General features: G+C 62.8%; 1 protein-coding gene and 1 non-coding gene across 6 annotated transcripts in view; both read right to left on the reverse strand.

The window, feature by feature from the left end:
* Positions 1-16,608, reverse strand: part of LRSAM1 (leucine rich repeat and sterile alpha motif containing 1) — a 33,958-nt gene that overhangs the window by 2,014 nt on the left and 15,336 nt on the right. For all 5 annotated transcript variants that reach the window (XM_062207511.1, XM_062207507.1, XM_062207506.1 and 2 more), the window contains 11 exons: positions 15,682-15,726; positions 13,112-13,182; positions 11,703-11,802; positions 10,233-10,320; positions 8,386-8,460; positions 6,875-6,955; positions 5,547-5,642; positions 4,031-4,129; positions 3,253-3,384; positions 2,795-2,876; positions 287-423 (listed from right to left, as the gene is read on the reverse strand). In XM_062207511.1, the coding sequence (XP_062063495.1) occupies positions 287-423; positions 2,795-2,876; positions 3,253-3,384; positions 4,031-4,129; positions 5,547-5,642; positions 6,875-6,955; positions 8,386-8,460; positions 10,233-10,320; positions 11,703-11,802; positions 13,112-13,182; positions 15,682-15,726 (1,006 nt within the window). The remainder of the gene's footprint in view (positions 1-286; positions 424-2,794; positions 2,877-3,252; positions 3,385-4,030; positions 4,130-5,546; positions 5,643-6,874; positions 6,956-8,385; positions 8,461-10,232; positions 10,321-11,702; positions 11,803-13,111; positions 13,183-15,681; positions 15,727-16,608) is intronic.
* On the reverse strand, positions 14,415-14,548 carry LOC133772105 (U11 spliceosomal RNA). Its single transcript, XR_009867730.1, has one exon. It is a non-coding gene; the product is annotated as a U11 spliceosomal RNA (small nuclear RNA).

The following is a 16,608-nucleotide window of genomic DNA, read 5'->3' on the forward strand; positions in this document are numbered from 1 at the left end:
AACCGCACAAACTCCCAGCCCGAGCCAGGAGAGGGCCGCATGCATCCTGCGCATGGCCCCCCTGAACTCCTTGCCCCCACCCCCACCTGGCCCCGCCGCCCCCGCCCTCTGTGCAGCCGTGCTTATCTGTCCAGCCCCCGCCGGGAGGCACCAGGGTTGTCGTGGGTCATTTTTATTCCCTGTTTTTTGTTTTTTTTTTTTGCTTTTCTGAATTTTTCAAAAGTTCCTATGAACACAAGATACTTATGAACCTAGAGAAAAATGTTTAGAAATCACCCCCACTCACCTCCCGTTCCAGGCACACGACGCATTCCGAGGTCTGCACCTCCAGCTCTGCGGGGGGAGCCGACGGCCTCACCGACTCCGGAGGTTCTGGGGGGGCTGTGGGGGGTCCCAGGGCCTCACCCTCGGGTGGCTTCAGCTCTGTGGGGACCAGAGAGCCAGGCTGAGCGGGGGTCATCTCCTGATGGCCCCAACCGTTAGGGGCCCCCTGGCCGCCCACGGCTCCAAGTGAGCGAGCTGGGTGGGTGGGGGCGGGGCCCTGCCCTCAGAGCTGGGAGGGGCTCTCCTTTCTACAAGCCCTCTTATTTCTCCTGGCTGAGCCTCACTGGCGTCTGTAACATGGGAGTGCGCGAGGCCTCTCCCTGCTCTGCCTCCTGAGGCCGGCAGGACGGGAGCAGCACCTGTTAATGAGGGGCTTTTTAAAACATTTTCATTTATTTATTCTCTCTTTACTTAAACTACAGAGAGAGGGAGAGGGAGAGAGAGAGAATATGCTTCCACCCACGGGTTCACTCCCCGGATGTCTGCAGCAGCTGGGGCTGGACACGCCAGAGCCAGGATGGCAGGGACCCAGGCCTTGGGCCGTCACTGCTGCCCGGGAGGTGCACCAGCAGGGAGCTGGATCGGGCCCGGAGCTGGGTCTCAGCCCAGGCGCTCCGACACAGGATGCAGGCGTCCTGCATGGCGCCGTGACTGCTCAGCCAAGCGCTCACCCCAGCTGGGGCCTCCTGTGATCTGGGACCTCCACAGACACCCTCAGGTTGGACATCCGAGACCCCGAGTCCTGCGGCCACCGCTCCACAACCTACCACGGCATCCTGCAGCCACACGCGGGCCTGCAGGGGGCACTGGGCCAGGGCAGCTCCCCGCCTGGCTTCAAGGACCCGGTGCACATGGCTCCGGCTATCAGCCAGTGTCAGCAGGTGCTTCAGGGAGGGAAGGGGACGGGGAGCCGGGAGGCCCCTCCTCTGCTACGTGAGGCTTCCCCGCGCCTGCATTTCCGTGGCCTGCTTTCCCCTTTTGGCTGGCCTTGTGGTACAGTGGGCTGAGCCGTGCCTGCAGTGCCCGCGTCCCCTGCTGGGCACTAGTTTGAGTCTTCAAGGCTCTGCTTTTTTTTTTTTTTTTTTTTGACAGGCAGAGTGGACAGTGAGAGAGAGAGACAGAGAGAAAGGTCTTCCTTTGCCGTTGGTTCACCCTCCAATGGCCGTCGCGGCCAGTGAACCGCGCTGATCCGAAGCCAGGAGCCAGGTGCTTCTCCTGGTCTCCCATGGGGCGCAGGGCCCAAGCACTTGGGCCATCCTCCACTGCACTCCCTGGCCACAGCAGAGAGCTGGCCTGGAAGAGGGGCAACCAGGATAGAATCCGGTGCCCCAACCGGGACTAGAACCCGGTGTGCCGGCGCCGCAAGGCGGTGGATTATCAAGGCTCTGCTTCTAACCCAGCTCCCTCTCGTGCACCTGGGAGAACAGCAGATGACGGCCCAAGTGCTTGGGCCCCTGCCACCCACGGGGGAGACCCGGATGGAGCTCTGGGCTCCAGGTGTTGGCCTGACCCAGCCTCGGCTGCTGCAGCCATTTGAGAAGCGAACCAGGGAAGGAGGCGCTCTCTTCTCTCTGATACTCTGCCTTCAAATAAACAAGTTAATTAATTAATTAATTAACTTATTTTTTATTTGACAGATAGAGTTAGACAGTGAGAGAGAGAGAGAGAGAGAGAGAAAGGTCTTCCTTCTGTTGGTTCACCCCCCAAATGGCTGCTATAGCCGGAGCTGCTCCGATCCAAAGCCAGGAGCCAGGAGCTTCCTCCTGGTCTCCCATGCGGGTGCAGGGCCCAAGCACTCGGGCCATCCTCCACTGCCTTCCCGGGCCACAGCAGAGAGCTGGACTGGAAGAGGAGCAACCGGGACAGAACCCAGTACCCATATGGGATGCTGGCACCACAGGTGGAGGATTAACCAAGTAAGCCATGGCACCAGCCCCATAAGTTAATTTAAAAGAATGATAATAGGCCGGCGCTGTGGCTCACTAGGCTAATCCTCCGCCTTGCGGCGCCGGCACACAGGGTTCTAGTCCCGGTCGGGGCACCGGATTCTGTCCCGGTTGCCCCTCTTCCAGGCCAGCTCTCTGCTGTGGCCAGGGAGTGCAGTGGAGGATGGCTCAAGTGCTTGGGCCCTGCATCCCTTGGGAGACCAGGAGAAGCACCTGGCTCCTGCCATCGGATCAGCGCAGTGCGCCGGCCGCAGCGCGCCAACCGCGGCGGCCATTGGAGGGTGAACCAACGGCAAAAGGAAGACCTTTCTCTCTGTCTCTCTCTCTCACTGTCCACTCTGCCTGTCCAAAAAAAAAAAAAAAGAAAAGAAAAAAAAAAAAGAATGATAATAAATAAACTGGGCTCCCCAATCCTTTGGGAGGGGATTTTAAGGACTGGCAGTGGCTCAGACCAGCCCCTAGGACTCGCCCTGGCCCAGGGCCCCATGGACAGCTGGGCCCTGCTGGAGGCCCCAGCTCAGTACCTGGCTGCGTCCTGGCCACGTCCAGCAGTTCCTGAACTCTGCGTAGGATCTCGTGCTGCAGGCCAGCTTCCGAGACGCCCACCTGTGGCAGAACAAGGCGGGGCAAGCTGTGGCCTGGCTAGGCCAGGAGACGCAGCTGGGAGCCTCCACGTTGAGGGCCCAGGCCCAGAGGCCCCCTTGCTCCCAGCTTCTGGCACCTTCGGGCCCCGGGTCAGCCTTAGGAGGTCAGCACCCGGGCCAGACCACCCCCAGGGACCTACGTCGCCTTGCAGCTTGAAGATCCGTCTTGGTAGGGGGCTGTCTGGCCCACAGGAGGGTGGGTGGGGCTGGGGGCAGGTGTTCCCCATCCAGGGGCCCAGTGGCCCTGGGCAGGCTGATCATGACAGCCCAGACCATGAACCACGTGAGAAGCAAGTCAGCCCCGCCCGGCTGAGCGCCCCCAGGCCTGCAGCTCCCACCTTGGCCAGGTCCCCGGGACACATCCGGCTCAGCACGTCCAGCGAGAGGCGGTGGTGGGCGAAGAGGGGCAGGTAGTGCTCGGCCGACAACTCCACCAGGAGGGCCACCAGCTGGCGCTCCATGCCCTCCTCCTGCACACGGAGCCACGGGAAAGGCCACGCGAGCCACAGGCGGGGAGAATGAAGAGAGCCCACAGTTTACGAGACCCGGAGGCTCTGAGCGCCCCCTACGCGACCTACGAGGCGGGACACGTTGCTGAGACCTCCCCCCCCAAAGCACACGTGGAAATGCCCAGGGGGCCGCAGGGAGCCCCCGGCTCCTTGAGCGTTGGCCAAGGGGACGTCTCAGAACCCAGGCGGGACGTGGTCTGCAGGCAACAAGGCAGAGCTGCAGGCACGGACCTGGGGAGCCGTCCGCCTCTGCTGGGAGAGAGCAGTGGGTCTGAACGTGTGTGTGTGTGTGTGTGTGTGAGAGAGAATCCCACCCATCCTGTCCTCAAACACCCTCGGAGGACAGCGGCCCCACCCACCCGTGCACGGTCCCGTCCCACGTGGGCCCACGGGTGCTTGTCCCTACGCAGTGACCAGCGCCTGGTCTCCCCCTCACGAGAACGACCGTGCCTGGCTCTTGTTTCGGTCCCCTCGGGGCTGGGGCACCCTGGCGGCGCCAGGACGGCGGGTGGGATCTCACTGGGCAGGCTGGGGGCAGGGCACGGCCGGAGGCGCCTCTGGGAGGCGGCCCTGTGGCTCCCCAGCAGGCGGGCGGCACCATGCGCACCTGCAGCCTCAGGGACAGCGGCTTCTGGTTCAGCAGGCGCTGGTACTGGATGAGCCAGTAATTCTCCTGCTTGGTCTCGCTTTTGGCCTCTAACTCCGTCTGCCAAGAATGAAGCAGAAGTCACTCAGCACCAACCGTCACCACGACCATCCTGAGCGCCGCTCCTCGGAACAGGTGCACGCGCTTGGGATTCGCGGGGGACTTGCCCACCCACTCGGCTCAAGTGCAGACCAGGAAGCAGCGTCCCACCCCTCTCCGACTGCCGGGAAGTAGCTGCCCCACCCCCTCAAGCCACGCACGCCAGGCCAGGCGAACCCTGAGCCTGGAGCTCTGGCTCCCTCTGGGAGGGGCGCCCGCCTCTGCTTGGAGCTGAGGACTGACCGCCTCCCAGGTGCCCGGCTGGGGGCCCAGAAGCACCGGGGAGAGCGTCAGGGTGTCGCTGACTCGTGGGGCTGTCGCTTTTATTCGCAGGCTCTGGAATGTCTCTGCTGCTCAGCCCCGCAGGCGGCCAGACTGTCCACCCGAGCCACAGCCCTGCACGCCTGCGCGTCCTGCCATTCAATCAATGTCACAGGCGCCATCCTGAGCCAGGCCCTGCTCCAGGGACCATGCTGGAGCACGGAGCAGGTGCCGGCTACGGCAGCCGCAGCCGCAGCCGCTGGCCTCCTCCGGGCTCCAGGTGCCAGGCTGTGCTGTGCACGTACACCCGCCGGCCGCGTAACCCCCACAATTCTGTGAAGTTCCATGCCACCTCTCAGCTGTCAAAACGGAGGCTCAGGGTGAGGCAGGACTCGCCCAGGTCTGTCTCTCTTGTCCCTGGCCCCCCGGCTGTGGGAGACCGGCAGCCAGGGCCCTGCCTGGCCCTGCTGGGGTGGGGAGTCCAGTCACGCCAGACCCACTGAGAGCAAGAGCAGGTGGCCATGGTGCCCGGCTGTGGGCGCACCATGCCCGGCATGCAGGAGGTGGCAGTTAGCACCCCAGGGACAGGCGGCTCACACTGGGGCTCGGATGGGGCTGGGAGGCGGCGGACCTCGCTCTTCTCCTGGCCTGGCAGGGAGCTCAGAAGTCACTGAGCGCATCCACAGCGACACGCAAACGACTCCACCTTCCCAGCACTGGCTGGTGAGCCTGGGCCCTGTCCCCGCTGCTCCGGGGCTGCTGGGTCTGGAGGCGCCCGTGGCGAGGCTCTGTGCCCTGCCCTGTGCCAGAGTCGGGTGCACCTGGGTTTAGGGGACAGTTGGGCCACTCCCGCCCAAAGCTTATCCAGCAGACACCCATGACTGTCCTCAGATGCTGAGCAGACATTCCGAGAGCCTGCGTCTGGAGCCACAGCCCAGGAGCTAGGAGGCAGGCATTCTGAGAGCTGGACACGCCTACCCTCGCTAGGAACCGCACAGCGGGGACGGCTCTCCTTGTACACCCTGCATGTCCTCTCGGAGGACCCGTCCTGCTGCTGCCACAGGCGGCTGTGTTAGGGGAGCCGGCGCCTGTGTGCTGGCCAGGCCCGCACACCTACCAGGAGTTCCCGGAGCTCCTGCTCGCGCTGCGCCTTCTCTTTGAGCAGCTGCTGGAGCAAGTTGCTGAGGGCCCAGCGCTGCTCCGAGACCATCTCCTGCAATGCAAGGCCACGCCCGGGGCCCAGTGAGCTCGTGGAGGCCCCAGGAGTCCCCACCATGGGCGGGAGGGAGGGACCCAGATGCGCCTGGGACCTCCCTACTCCGTGCTCAGCGGGCAGCTCAGTTCCAGGCTTTGCCCCATACCTCTAGGCTGAGCCGGGGGACGAAGCCAAGGGACCTGGCCGCCCCGGCATCCCCACGCCCTCCCCCAAGCCTGCATCTCCCTTCCCTGTGGGGGTCGGGGACACCGTGGGACTCTAGTGAGGATGACAATGGAGTGGTGACAAACGTCAAACAAAAGAAATGACAAGCTTTGGTCTCGCTGACCAAGGAGTATGGGGGCAGAAGCGGATGGAGGGGGGCTGGTGCAGAACCCCACACCTGGAGGCACATGTGCTCCTGGTGGCGCCCCTCTTCCTGTCCCAAACTCAGAGCCCTGCGGACGGGAGCCCCGCCCACTCTAATGGGCACCCCGAGCATGGTGGTCACAGCCTCCCTGAGAGTAACCCCGGCCCCTGCCCCCGAAGACCACCTCGAGGCTCCCAAGGGGTATTTGCTAGCTCACCCTTCTCTGAGGGCCTGATGACACACAGGCTGGGCCTAGGGGAGGCAGTGGCCTGCCCACAGCCACATGGCACGCTGGGGGGGGTACGAGTGAGCAGCACCCAGGCCCCGGCACCTGCACGGCCCCAAGAAGCCAGAGTGACAATGTGAGGCTTCTCCGTGGAGTACAGACACGGGGACAGACGGACGGGGGTCTGCTCAGAAGCCTGGCACGGACCCAGGTCCTCGCACACATAAGCCTTTCGTGTGCCTCTGTGGGGCCCGAGGCCCGAGGAGGGAAAGGGTTGCCCTTCCTCCTCCAGCTGCCACGGTCACACAGCGAGGCTGAGCGGGGAGCAAGGCCAGGCCCCAGATGCAGTGCACCCCGATTTCGGTGGGCAGGACACCCAGCCGAGGCTCAGACACAGCTCCCTGCGGGGCCCGGCCCTCTCCTCCGGCTCCTTCCCCCAGGGACGTCGGTTCGGACAGCCCGGCAGCCCAGCAGCCCCGCTCACAGAGACCGGCAGCCCAGCAGCCCTGGCCATGAACCCTGCTTCCTCTGAGCCTCCTGCCTGGCCGTGGGCTGACCCAGCCTCCAGCCTCTGCCTGCCCTACGCCTTCTGGTGGGGCTGGGGGCCGCCCTGGGTGGGTGAGCAGCCGGGGGGCGGGGTGGAGCCCTACGTACCTGCAGTGTCTCTGTGTCCAGGGATTTCCTCTTTAACTCCAGCTGTGTCAGCTGCAGTAACTCAGTCTCTATTAACTTAATCTAAACAGAAGATGAGACAGGGCAGGGTTTTACGCACATCACCACGGTTCCGCTTGGTGTCCTGCTCTCGGGAGGCCGCAGGGGGTCTAAGGTACCTTTCTGGGGGCGCTGGCAGGGGGCTGGCCTCTGGGACATGGGAGGCAAAGGCTTTGGCTCCCCCAGAGGCTTGGAGAACAGCTGGTACCTCCCACTGGGGCCGGGGATGTGGCTGTCTTGGCCAACACCGCTGACCAAGGCTCAGGGTGGGCGCTGAATTAGGGTTTGGGGATGAGGAAGGGGCCTTCCTTCCCGACCCAGGCCAAGGAGGGAGCAGCCACGGAACCATCACTGAAGCTTCTGGCTGGGCCCAGGGCGGCGCAGGGCTGGAGAGGCTTGGCAGCTGATGTCTACGGAGCATTGCCTGTGTGCTGGGCCTGCGCTGTGCACTCTGTGTGCATCGCTCCCCCGGCTGCTAGGAGGCATCGATGCTTCTGTCTGCCTCGTGGACAGGGGCCCTGAGGCTGGGAGACGTTCAGTAACTCGCCCAAGGACTCCGGGCACTGAGAGCCCTCTCTCTGGGATGTCCCGGCTCCGCATACGAGCAGCAGCTGGCCTGCCGGTCACCAGCGCCCACCACGCAGCCTCAGGTGTGTCGGGGGGGCTTTGGGAGGTCAGGCCCCGCAGCCAGGGACTTCTCTGGCCTGTGCCCTTGTCTGTCCCTAAGTCCCTATGACCCCACTACCCTGGTCAGAGGAATGAGCTTCATGTCCAGCAATGTGGGGTTGAAATTAAAAGAGGGAAATAAAAAAAGGTAAGTTGGTTTTGTTAAAAAAAAAAAAAAAAAAGAAAGAAAGAAAAGAAAAGAAAAGAGAAAAAAGAACAGAAAGAGAAAAGAAACCATGGGAAATGTGAAATTCAAGTGTGCCGAGACCAATGCGATGATGCTGCCCCCAAGCCTGAAAGCCCCCATCAGCCCCGGCCCCAGCCCCGCCGAGGGAGGCCACCCCGCAGCAGTGGAGCCCCCCAGGCTGGCTCTGGCTCAGCCCTCGTGTCTGGCGTCAGGGCAATGGGACCCGTGGCAGCTGCCCCTCAGCCATCTGAGCTACTAGGGCAGCGGGGTCTGAGCCTGCTGTGTCCCCCAGCAAGGGGTCCCTCTGGGGACACGGTCAGGAGCACTGCCTCCCCCGCCCCAGGCATGGCGGAAGTGGCGAGAACAGGCCACACGTGCTCTGGCCCTGGGATCGGGGCACCTTCGGGGCTGCTCCAGCCCCACTCCCGACAGCCCCTGCTGGGGTCCGGGAGGAGAGGGAGCTTCTCAGAGTGCAGACCTCTTGCCTAGCCAGCCGGCAGGGGCCAGGTCCGACCTTGGGTGCCAGCGTGGCCTGGTGAGCCTCCCTGCTTGCCTCTGAAGGCGGAGATGCAGGCGCTGGGGGCCCGGCCCCGGCACTCACCTGGTTCCGGATCTGCCGATGCATCAGGTCCTTCTTCACCTGGAGGGCCTCAAAGGCCGCCTTCTGCATGGCGCTCTGCAAAGGAGATGTGGACGCAGCCTCAGCGCCGGCGCGCACCTGCCTGGCCCGGCGCCCGCCCGGGCCACAACAAAAGCCGTGTGCAAAGACCTGGGTGCATGAGTCTATGTTTCTCAGAGAAGGACAGACGTTACTCTTCTTGGCTGAGTTTCATTTATGAGAAACAGTAGGGCAGGGAGGGAGGGAGGGAGGGAGGGAGAGAGGGAGAGAGGGAGGGAGAGAGGGCTCCCCGTGGCTGCTCCAACCCCTACATGCCTGCGCCGGCCGAAGCCAGGCGCTGGGACTCAGGCTGGGTCTCCCGTGGGGGAGGCAGGGGCCGGTCACTGCAGCCATGGCCGCTGCCCCCAGCTCTGCAATCTCAGGAGGCTGGGCTCGGCAGTCAGAGGCAGGATGGAACCCAGGCGCTGACACACGCAGGCCTGACCAGCCGGCGAGCGCCCTCCACACCTGTCAGATCTGAAATCCACACGCACCCGGGCTTGCCAGGCTGGCTGCTGTGCTCGGCGCCCCTGGCGCGTTAGCCCTGAACGGCTGGCACAGACAACGGCCTGGCTGCTGGCGCTGCCCCGTTTCACAGACGGGGAAATCGAGGCCCAGAGATGCGAACAGGCTGGCACTGACGTGTGCACCAAGTCCCCAGCTCCAGAGCCTCCCCGAGGCAGGCCCCTTAACCTCCTGTCCCCGAGTCCCCACCACGGAGCCCCCTACAGCCTCAGTCCCTTCACGGAGCCCGCTACAGCCCGAGTCCCCACCACAGAGCCCCCTACAGCCCGAGTCCCCACCACAGAGCCCCCTACAGCCCGAGTCCCCACCACGGAGCCCCCTACAGCCCGAGTCCCCACCACGGAGCCCCCTACAGCCCGAGTCCCCTCCACGGAGCCCCCTACAGCCCGAGTCCCCACCACGGAGCCCCCTACAGCCCGAGTCCCCTCCACGGAGCCCCCTACAGCCCGAGTCCCCACCACGGAGCCCCCTACAGCCCGAGTCCCCTCCATGGAGCCCCCTACAGCCCGAGTCCCCACCACGGAGCCCCCTACAGCCCGAGTCCCCACCACGGAGCCCCCTACAGCCTGAGTCCCCACCACGGAGCCCCCTACAGCCCGAGTCCCTCCACGGAGTCCCTTACAGCCCGAGACCCTCCACGGAGCCCCCTACAGCCTGAGTCCCCACCATGGAGCCCCCTACAGCCTGAGTCCCTCCACGGAGCCCCCTACAGCCCGAGTCCCTCCACGGAGTCCCCTACAGTCCGAGTCCCCTCCACGGAGCCCCCTACAGCCCGAGTCCCCTCCACGGAGCCCCCTACAGCCCGAGTCCCCTCCACGGAGCCCCCTACAGCCCGAGTCCCCACCACGGAGCCCCCTACAGCCCGAGTCCCCTCCACGGAGCCCCCTACAGCCCGAGTCCACACCACGGAGCCCCCTACAGCCCGAGTCCCCACCACGGAGCCCCCTACAGCCCGAGTCCCCTCCACGGAGCCCCCTACAGCCCGAGACCCTCCACAGAGCCCCCTACAGCCTGAGTCCCCACCATGGACCTCTTAACCTCCTGCCCCCGAGTCCCCACCACGGAGCCCCCTACGGAACAGGGGCTTCTCCAGATGTGGCCCAGAGCTTCTCCCCGCTGAGCCTGATGGTCTGCCTTTCTCTGCAGTCCCCGGGCCCTTGGGTCCCACCTGCTGGCCAGGACAGGGCTCCCGTGAGCCCTGTGCTTCCCCCCGGGCTCCTAAGCAGCGCTCTGGGCAGCACCCTCTTGCCTGGGGCCAGGCTCACCTCCTGCAGGATCTGGCTGATGGCCTTGTTCTGGTCCATCTGCTGCCACGACAGGACCTGCTGGAACCGCTCGTCCATCTCGGCCATGCTGCCAGAAACACAGCACAGGCCTTCACTCTCCGGGCACTGCCAGGGCGCCTGCCACGCGCCAGGCACGGTCACCCGGTCACCCACTCAATGACCTCTGGAGCGGCTGCTGGGGGCTGGCCCAGGGCTGGGCGCAGAAGGGAGTTTATCTGAACCCACAGCCCCGGAGGAAGGTGACAGAGCCGGGAGCTGGAGTCCCTGGAGTCCCCTGCACAACGCCCACTGAGACTGCTGCCTGGCGCCGCCCAGCGAGCCTCCCAGGGGAGCGCCCCTGCTGTGAGAAAGGTCCTGGCGGGACTCTCGCCCCCAAGGCAAGGCCCACGACTTTGATCCCCCAAACTGCAACCTTTTGTCTGTCCACACCTGGGTAAGGACTTGGCTTTGAGCTGCCTGCTTCCTGTAATAGCTGATGAGGCTCATCAAACCCTTCAGCAACTCTGGGAGATGCGGGGGTTTAACTCCGTCCCCCAAGAGGCCCAAGGCATCAGTTAGCAGGTGCACGTGGGTCCTGAATCCGGGCCTGCCTGATGCCAGTGCCCGCCCTCCTGAGCATGATGTGATACACCAGGAAATGAGGGAGAAAGTCCTCACACCGGCAGGGACGGGGCCCAGGAGGGCGGCAGCTGTGCCGGGCCTGGCACGGGAGGGGAGACACAGGGGCAGCCAGGGCTGGGCCCGAGCGCGGTGAGCCCCACGGCAGCCCCGGCAGGAGAGCAGCTCCACACACCCCAGCCTTGCCGATCCCCGGTGACTGGCTGGGGCACCAGGGTCAAGTGCACACCCCTCCCACCGTGTGGCTCCTTTCCGGACTCTGCTGCCTGCCAGCTGTGCCCCCCTGCGTGTGTCACGTGGTCTCCCAGAACCTAGGTTCTGCGGGCTAACAGGACTGGGTGTGGGGGTGCTGTGAGTTAGCCCACACCCCACACTGGAGTGCTGGCTCGGGTCCCAGCTGCTCTGCTTCCAACACAGCTTCCTGCTAACGCGCCTAGGAGGCAGCAGAGGATGGCCCAAGTCCTTGGGCCCCTGCCACCCATGTGGGAGACCCATAGGGAGTTCTTGGCTCCTGCTCTGGCTCGGCCTTGCCCTGGCTGTCGCGGGTATTTGGGGACTGAACCCGCGGAGGGAAGATCTGTCTCCCCCCACCGCCCCCATGACTCAGTCTTCCTAAAAGCTGAGCTAACAACGAGTCTTCCTAGAGTTAACGAGGCAGTGGAGCACGTCCTTAGCCTCGTGCCCGGCGAGAAACGGGATGCCTGCTGTCACTTCATCATTGTCTGACTCGGGGTCACGGGGCGGAGAGAACCGGGGGCCGTCACCACCACCCCGGCAGCACGGCTCGGCGCCTCCAGCTCCTGCACCCGGGGCTCCTCCTGCTTACCTTACCTGGAACAGGCCTGCCGCACCAGGTTCTGCCTCTGAGACTCGTAGGCCATCTGGATGAGCCGGTTCCTGCAGCTCTCGGTCAGCATGTGCTGCATGGCGGCTGCGGAGACGCGGGCAGGGGCTGAGAGGGGTGGGCGCTCTGGGCAGCGGGGGGTCACAGGGCTCCCACTGCCACTGAGGACGCGCCTGGAGGCTTCGCCCGCCTGCCTCCCTGGGAGTCACCCTTAGTAAGCCTTGTCTTCTTTTAACTATGGTACCAAGGGGCTGGCATTGTGGCACAGCGGGTTAAGCCGTCACCTGTGTCACTGGCATCGCATATGGGCGCCGGTTAAGTCCTGGCTGCTCCACTTCTGATCCAGCTCCCTGCTGATGGCCCAAGTGCTTGGGCCCCTGAACCCACATGGGAGACCTGGAAGGAGCTCCAGGCTCCCGGCTTCAGCCTGGCCCAGCCCTGGCCATTGTGGCCTTTTGGGAGATAAACCAGCAGATAGAAGACCTCTCTCTCTCTCTGTGTAACTCTGCCTTTCAAACAAATCTTAAAAAAAAAAAAAAAAAAAAAGTAACCTAAACCTGAAAAGCTGGCTAACTGTAAAACTCTGAACAGTGGGCCGGCACTGCGGTGCAGTGGGTAGAGCCGCCGCCTGCCGTGCCGGCATCCCTTATGGGCACTGGTTCGAGTTCTGGCTGCTCTACGTCCCTTCCAGCCCCCTGCTAATGCACCCGAGAAAGCAGCAGCAGATGGCCCAAGGCCCTGGGTCCCTGACCCACGTGGGAGACCTGGGGGAAGCTCCTGGCTCCTGGCCTGGCCCTGCTCTGGCCGCTGACAACGGCCATTTGGGGAGTGAATCAGCGGAAGGAAGATCTCTCTCCCCTCCTCTCCCTCTCCCCTCCACTCTCTCTCCCCTCCTCTCCCTCTCCCCTCCCCTCCCTCTCCCCTCCTCTCTCTCTCCCCTCCTCTCCCTCTCCCCTCCTCTCTCTCTCTCTCTGCCTCTTCCTCTCTGTAGCTCTGCTTTTCAAATAAATACGTAAATAAATCTGAAGAAAAAAATAAAAAACACCAAAGTGCACACACAAAGAATCTTCTAGAAGCTTCTCTCTCAGGAGTGTGATCACATTTTGACACAAATTCTTCCAATTTTATGCCTACTTATGCACTTTTTTTAACAGGTAAAAGTGTTGAGGGGGGGGTCCTAACACAAAGAACATCTCAGGGCACACACGTGTCCCAGTGTCCCCTGAGCCCCTAAATACGTACAGCCAGTCCCTCAAGTCAATGATTGTACAAGATAAAGGACCGAAAGCCAGGATGTGAGCAGACGCCTGAGCCCGCGTCCACTCCCGATTGTCGCCGTCTGCCCAGGCAGCGGGCGCTGTCCCCCAGAGCCCGCTCTTCCCCATCCGCTACTCACAGGCAATCTCTCGGCGCCGCAAGTTCTCGCTTTCCTCCTGGGTGATGGCCATCAGCCGTTCCATTCTTATTCTAGAAAAAACCCACCCATGCATTCAGCAGGTGTGATGCTTCTACAGGGGATCCATGATGCGAACGCCGCCTCCAGGAAGCCCCTTCTGATGTGTTAACCCAGATGCAGCATCGCCCACACCCACTGGGGCCGTTACCCTCCGACCTGGTAGGCGGACCGTCTCGCATAAAAAGATAAACAGTCCCCTTGCTTCCAGCTCCTCACTCCAGCATGGGAGACAGCAGCTGATGGCTCAAGTCGTCAGGTCCCTGCTATCCACACACGAGACCTGGCTCTCAGTTTCTGCCCCAGCAGGGGCTGTTGCGGGCACTGGGGGAGTGAACCAGTGGGTGGGAGCTCCCTCTGTCTCTGCCTCTCAAAAAAAAATCATAACACAAAGATAAATACTCCCTTAGAAAAATGGGCAAAGGATGCAAATAGCCATTGCCTACATACAGGCGACCAAGGAGCATGTGGGAGGATGCGCCATGGCGCTGCTGCCCCGAGAGGAAACTCTGCCCCTCCTCCCCGGGTTGGCAGGGGTTAACCAACACCTGCTGGTGGGGAGGGGCGGAGCTGGCAGGCCCTCCGTGGGACCAGCTTCACGGCCCATCGGCCCACCCATCGTGTGACCTCAGGATCCCAGGGCAGCAGGAGCTGCGTACTTGGTCTCTCAGGGAAGCGAGCCAGGTGCGTTGATCCTTCTACTTATCACCTTTTCTTTTTATATTCTTTCCCTAAAAATTTTTTATTTACTTGAAAGGCAGAGAGAGAGAGCTTCCATCAGCTGGTTCATTCCCCAAATGCCTGTAACTCCCAGGGCCGGGCTGGGCCAACGCTGGGAGCCAAGAACCCAACCCAGGTCCCCAGGTGGGTGCAGGAACCCAGCTACTTGGGCCACCACGGCTGCCCCCCAGGGTCTGCATCACAGGGAGCTGGAGTCGGGCCCCAGAGCTGGGCGCTGAGCCCAGGTGCTCTGACGTCGGTCAAACGCCCACCTGCCCTCACCCTCTGCTACCTTTATTACGGCACAAGTGGTGTGCCTTAGTGCGGCCAACTGGGAAACAGGAAACCCAGGGAAACAAAGATGGCCGCCTACGTAACTCCAGGGGTGGCCCTGGGGGTGGGGCCCTGGGCTTTCCACACACACGCGTGCACTCTGAGGACACACTGATGGCGTGGGCCGTGCTGTGGTGCAAAGCCGACATCCCACCCCCGAGTACCGGTGCCAGCCCTGGCTGCCTCTTTTTTTTTGGGCGCCAGGACCAGCGATCATCAGCTGCCCCAATATAAAAAAACGATGCTTCCAAAATCTGTTGACGTGGATTCCAACGAAGAGCAAACAGAGCTGCCCTACGTGCGCCACTCACGACAGAAGCCCTTTTTTCTTTTTCTTTAAAGACTTATTATTACTTATTTGAAAGGCAGAGTTACAGAGAGGCAGAGGCAGAGAGAGAGAGAGGTCTTCCACCCGCTGGTTCACTCCCCAGATAGTCGCAACATTTGGAGCTGGGCTGATCCGAAGCCAGGAGCCCAGAGCTTCCTCTGGGTCTTCTATGCAGGTGCAGGGGCCCAAGGACTTGGGCCATCTTCTACTGCTTTCCCAGGCCACAGCAGAGAGCTGGATCAGAAGTGGAGCAGCCAGGACTTGAACCGGCGCCCATATGGGATGCCAGTGCTGCAGGCGGCGTCTTTACCCGCTACACCACAGCCCTGGCCTCTGCTCTGCTTCTGATCCAGCTCCCTGCTAATGAGCCCAAGAAGGCATCAGATGATTTCTCAAGTGCTTGGGCCCCTGCCACCCATATGGTAGACGCAGATGGAGTTCCAGGCTCCTGGCTTCGGCCTGACGCAGCCCTGGCCATTGACACCATTTGGGGAGTGAATCAGTGGATGGAAGGTAGGTCTCTCTCTCTCTCTCTCTCCCTCCCTCTGTCCTTCTCTATCACTCTGCCTTTCAAATGAATAAATCAACATATATTTTTTAATGATCTGCTTTTCCCAGGCCATTGGCTGGGAACTGGATCAAAGTGGAGCAGCCGGGCCATGCACCAGCGCCCATATGGGATGCCCGTGTGGCCTGTGGCAGCTCTGCCCACCGTGTCACAATGCCAGCCCTGAATAAATGAATCTTAAAAGAAAAGAGAAGCCCACCACTTTCCACCTAGCACACCCTGGCGTCCCTCGATGAGGAGGGTTCTTTAATGTTCTTCATTGGGGCACTGATGGCTCCGGGTTATCCCTTCCCATGGAATTTATGTAACCAAAGGTTTTTTTCCCCCAGAAATATGTGTTTTTTGGGCAATTTTTATACTAATAGCATAGGTGGACATTGTACAGCAGCCTGCTTACATCTCTGAGTCTCTCAGGAGCACACATCGTGTCTGAAGCAGCTGGCAGGCAGGGCGTCCCTTTAAGGAAATATCCTCTAAAACTCTTCTGGCTTCCAGGAAACCCTGGGCCGGCACGGGGAACCCTAGGCCACCCACCCCGCAGCTGCAGGCCCGGAGGGCGCTCACCTTTCGTTTTCCAGCGCCTTCAGAATCTCCGAGCTTTTCTTCTGCCTGCGAAGGAAACCAAAGCCGGGCCCTGCTGTCACTGGCGGCCCTGTCACCGGCGGCACTGGCAGCACCGTCGCCGGCAGCCCTGTCACCGGTGGCCCCGTCACCAGCGGCGCTGGCAGCACCGTCGCCGGCAGCCCTGTCACCGGTGGCCCCGTCACCAGCGGCGCTGGCAGCACCGTCGCCGGCAGCCCCGTCACCGGCAGCCCCGTCACCGGTGGCCCTGTCACTGGCGGCGCGGCCCTGTCACCGGCGGCGCTGCCCTGCCGAGGGGCTGAGGGCCCGGGCTGGGGCGTCTGAACCCCGCCACCAGGAACCCTGGGTTCTCGGGCCAGTTCCTCATACCGTTCCAAGCCCCAGGTCCCTCACCTGTGACATGGGAGTGACAGACACAAAGCCACACAACCCTGGACAGGCTAAGTGGGAAAACGCGGACCGAGCGCTGGGCCCACACAGCTTCCCTGGGCTCCCTCAGGCCTCTGTCAAGGGACACAGGGGACAGGAAAGGGCAGCCGGCAGCAGCGGGGGTGGGGCTAAAGCCTGTTTCTGGAACCTTCCTGCTGCGGACCCTCCCTGGACTCTCTCTGTCTCACCAAGCCCTGCTCGCTGCCGTTCCGGCCTCGGCCGGGATTTGTTGGGGCCAATCTCACTCCAGGGTGAGTGGGTGAGCGGCCGGCCTCAGCTGCAGTGGGGTGCCGTCTCCACCTGCCAGGCCGCCCACTTCGGGGCCCGGGGGACACGCGGGTCCAGGGATGGGAAACCGGACCCCGTGGCGCTGCGCTGGGTGCGAGGTGACTCAGCCAGAGTGGATTCTGAGGAGGGTGAGCTGGGCAGGAGCAGAGGCCGGGGCAGAGGCAGGCCCAGCCCAGGCTCCCCCAAGGGCAA

The sequence above is a fragment of the Lepus europaeus genome, chromosome 12 (assembly GCF_033115175.1).
Source record: "Lepus europaeus isolate LE1 chromosome 12, mLepTim1.pri, whole genome shotgun sequence".
NCBI classification, from domain to species: Eukaryota; Metazoa; Chordata; class Mammalia; order Lagomorpha; family Leporidae; genus Lepus; species Lepus europaeus.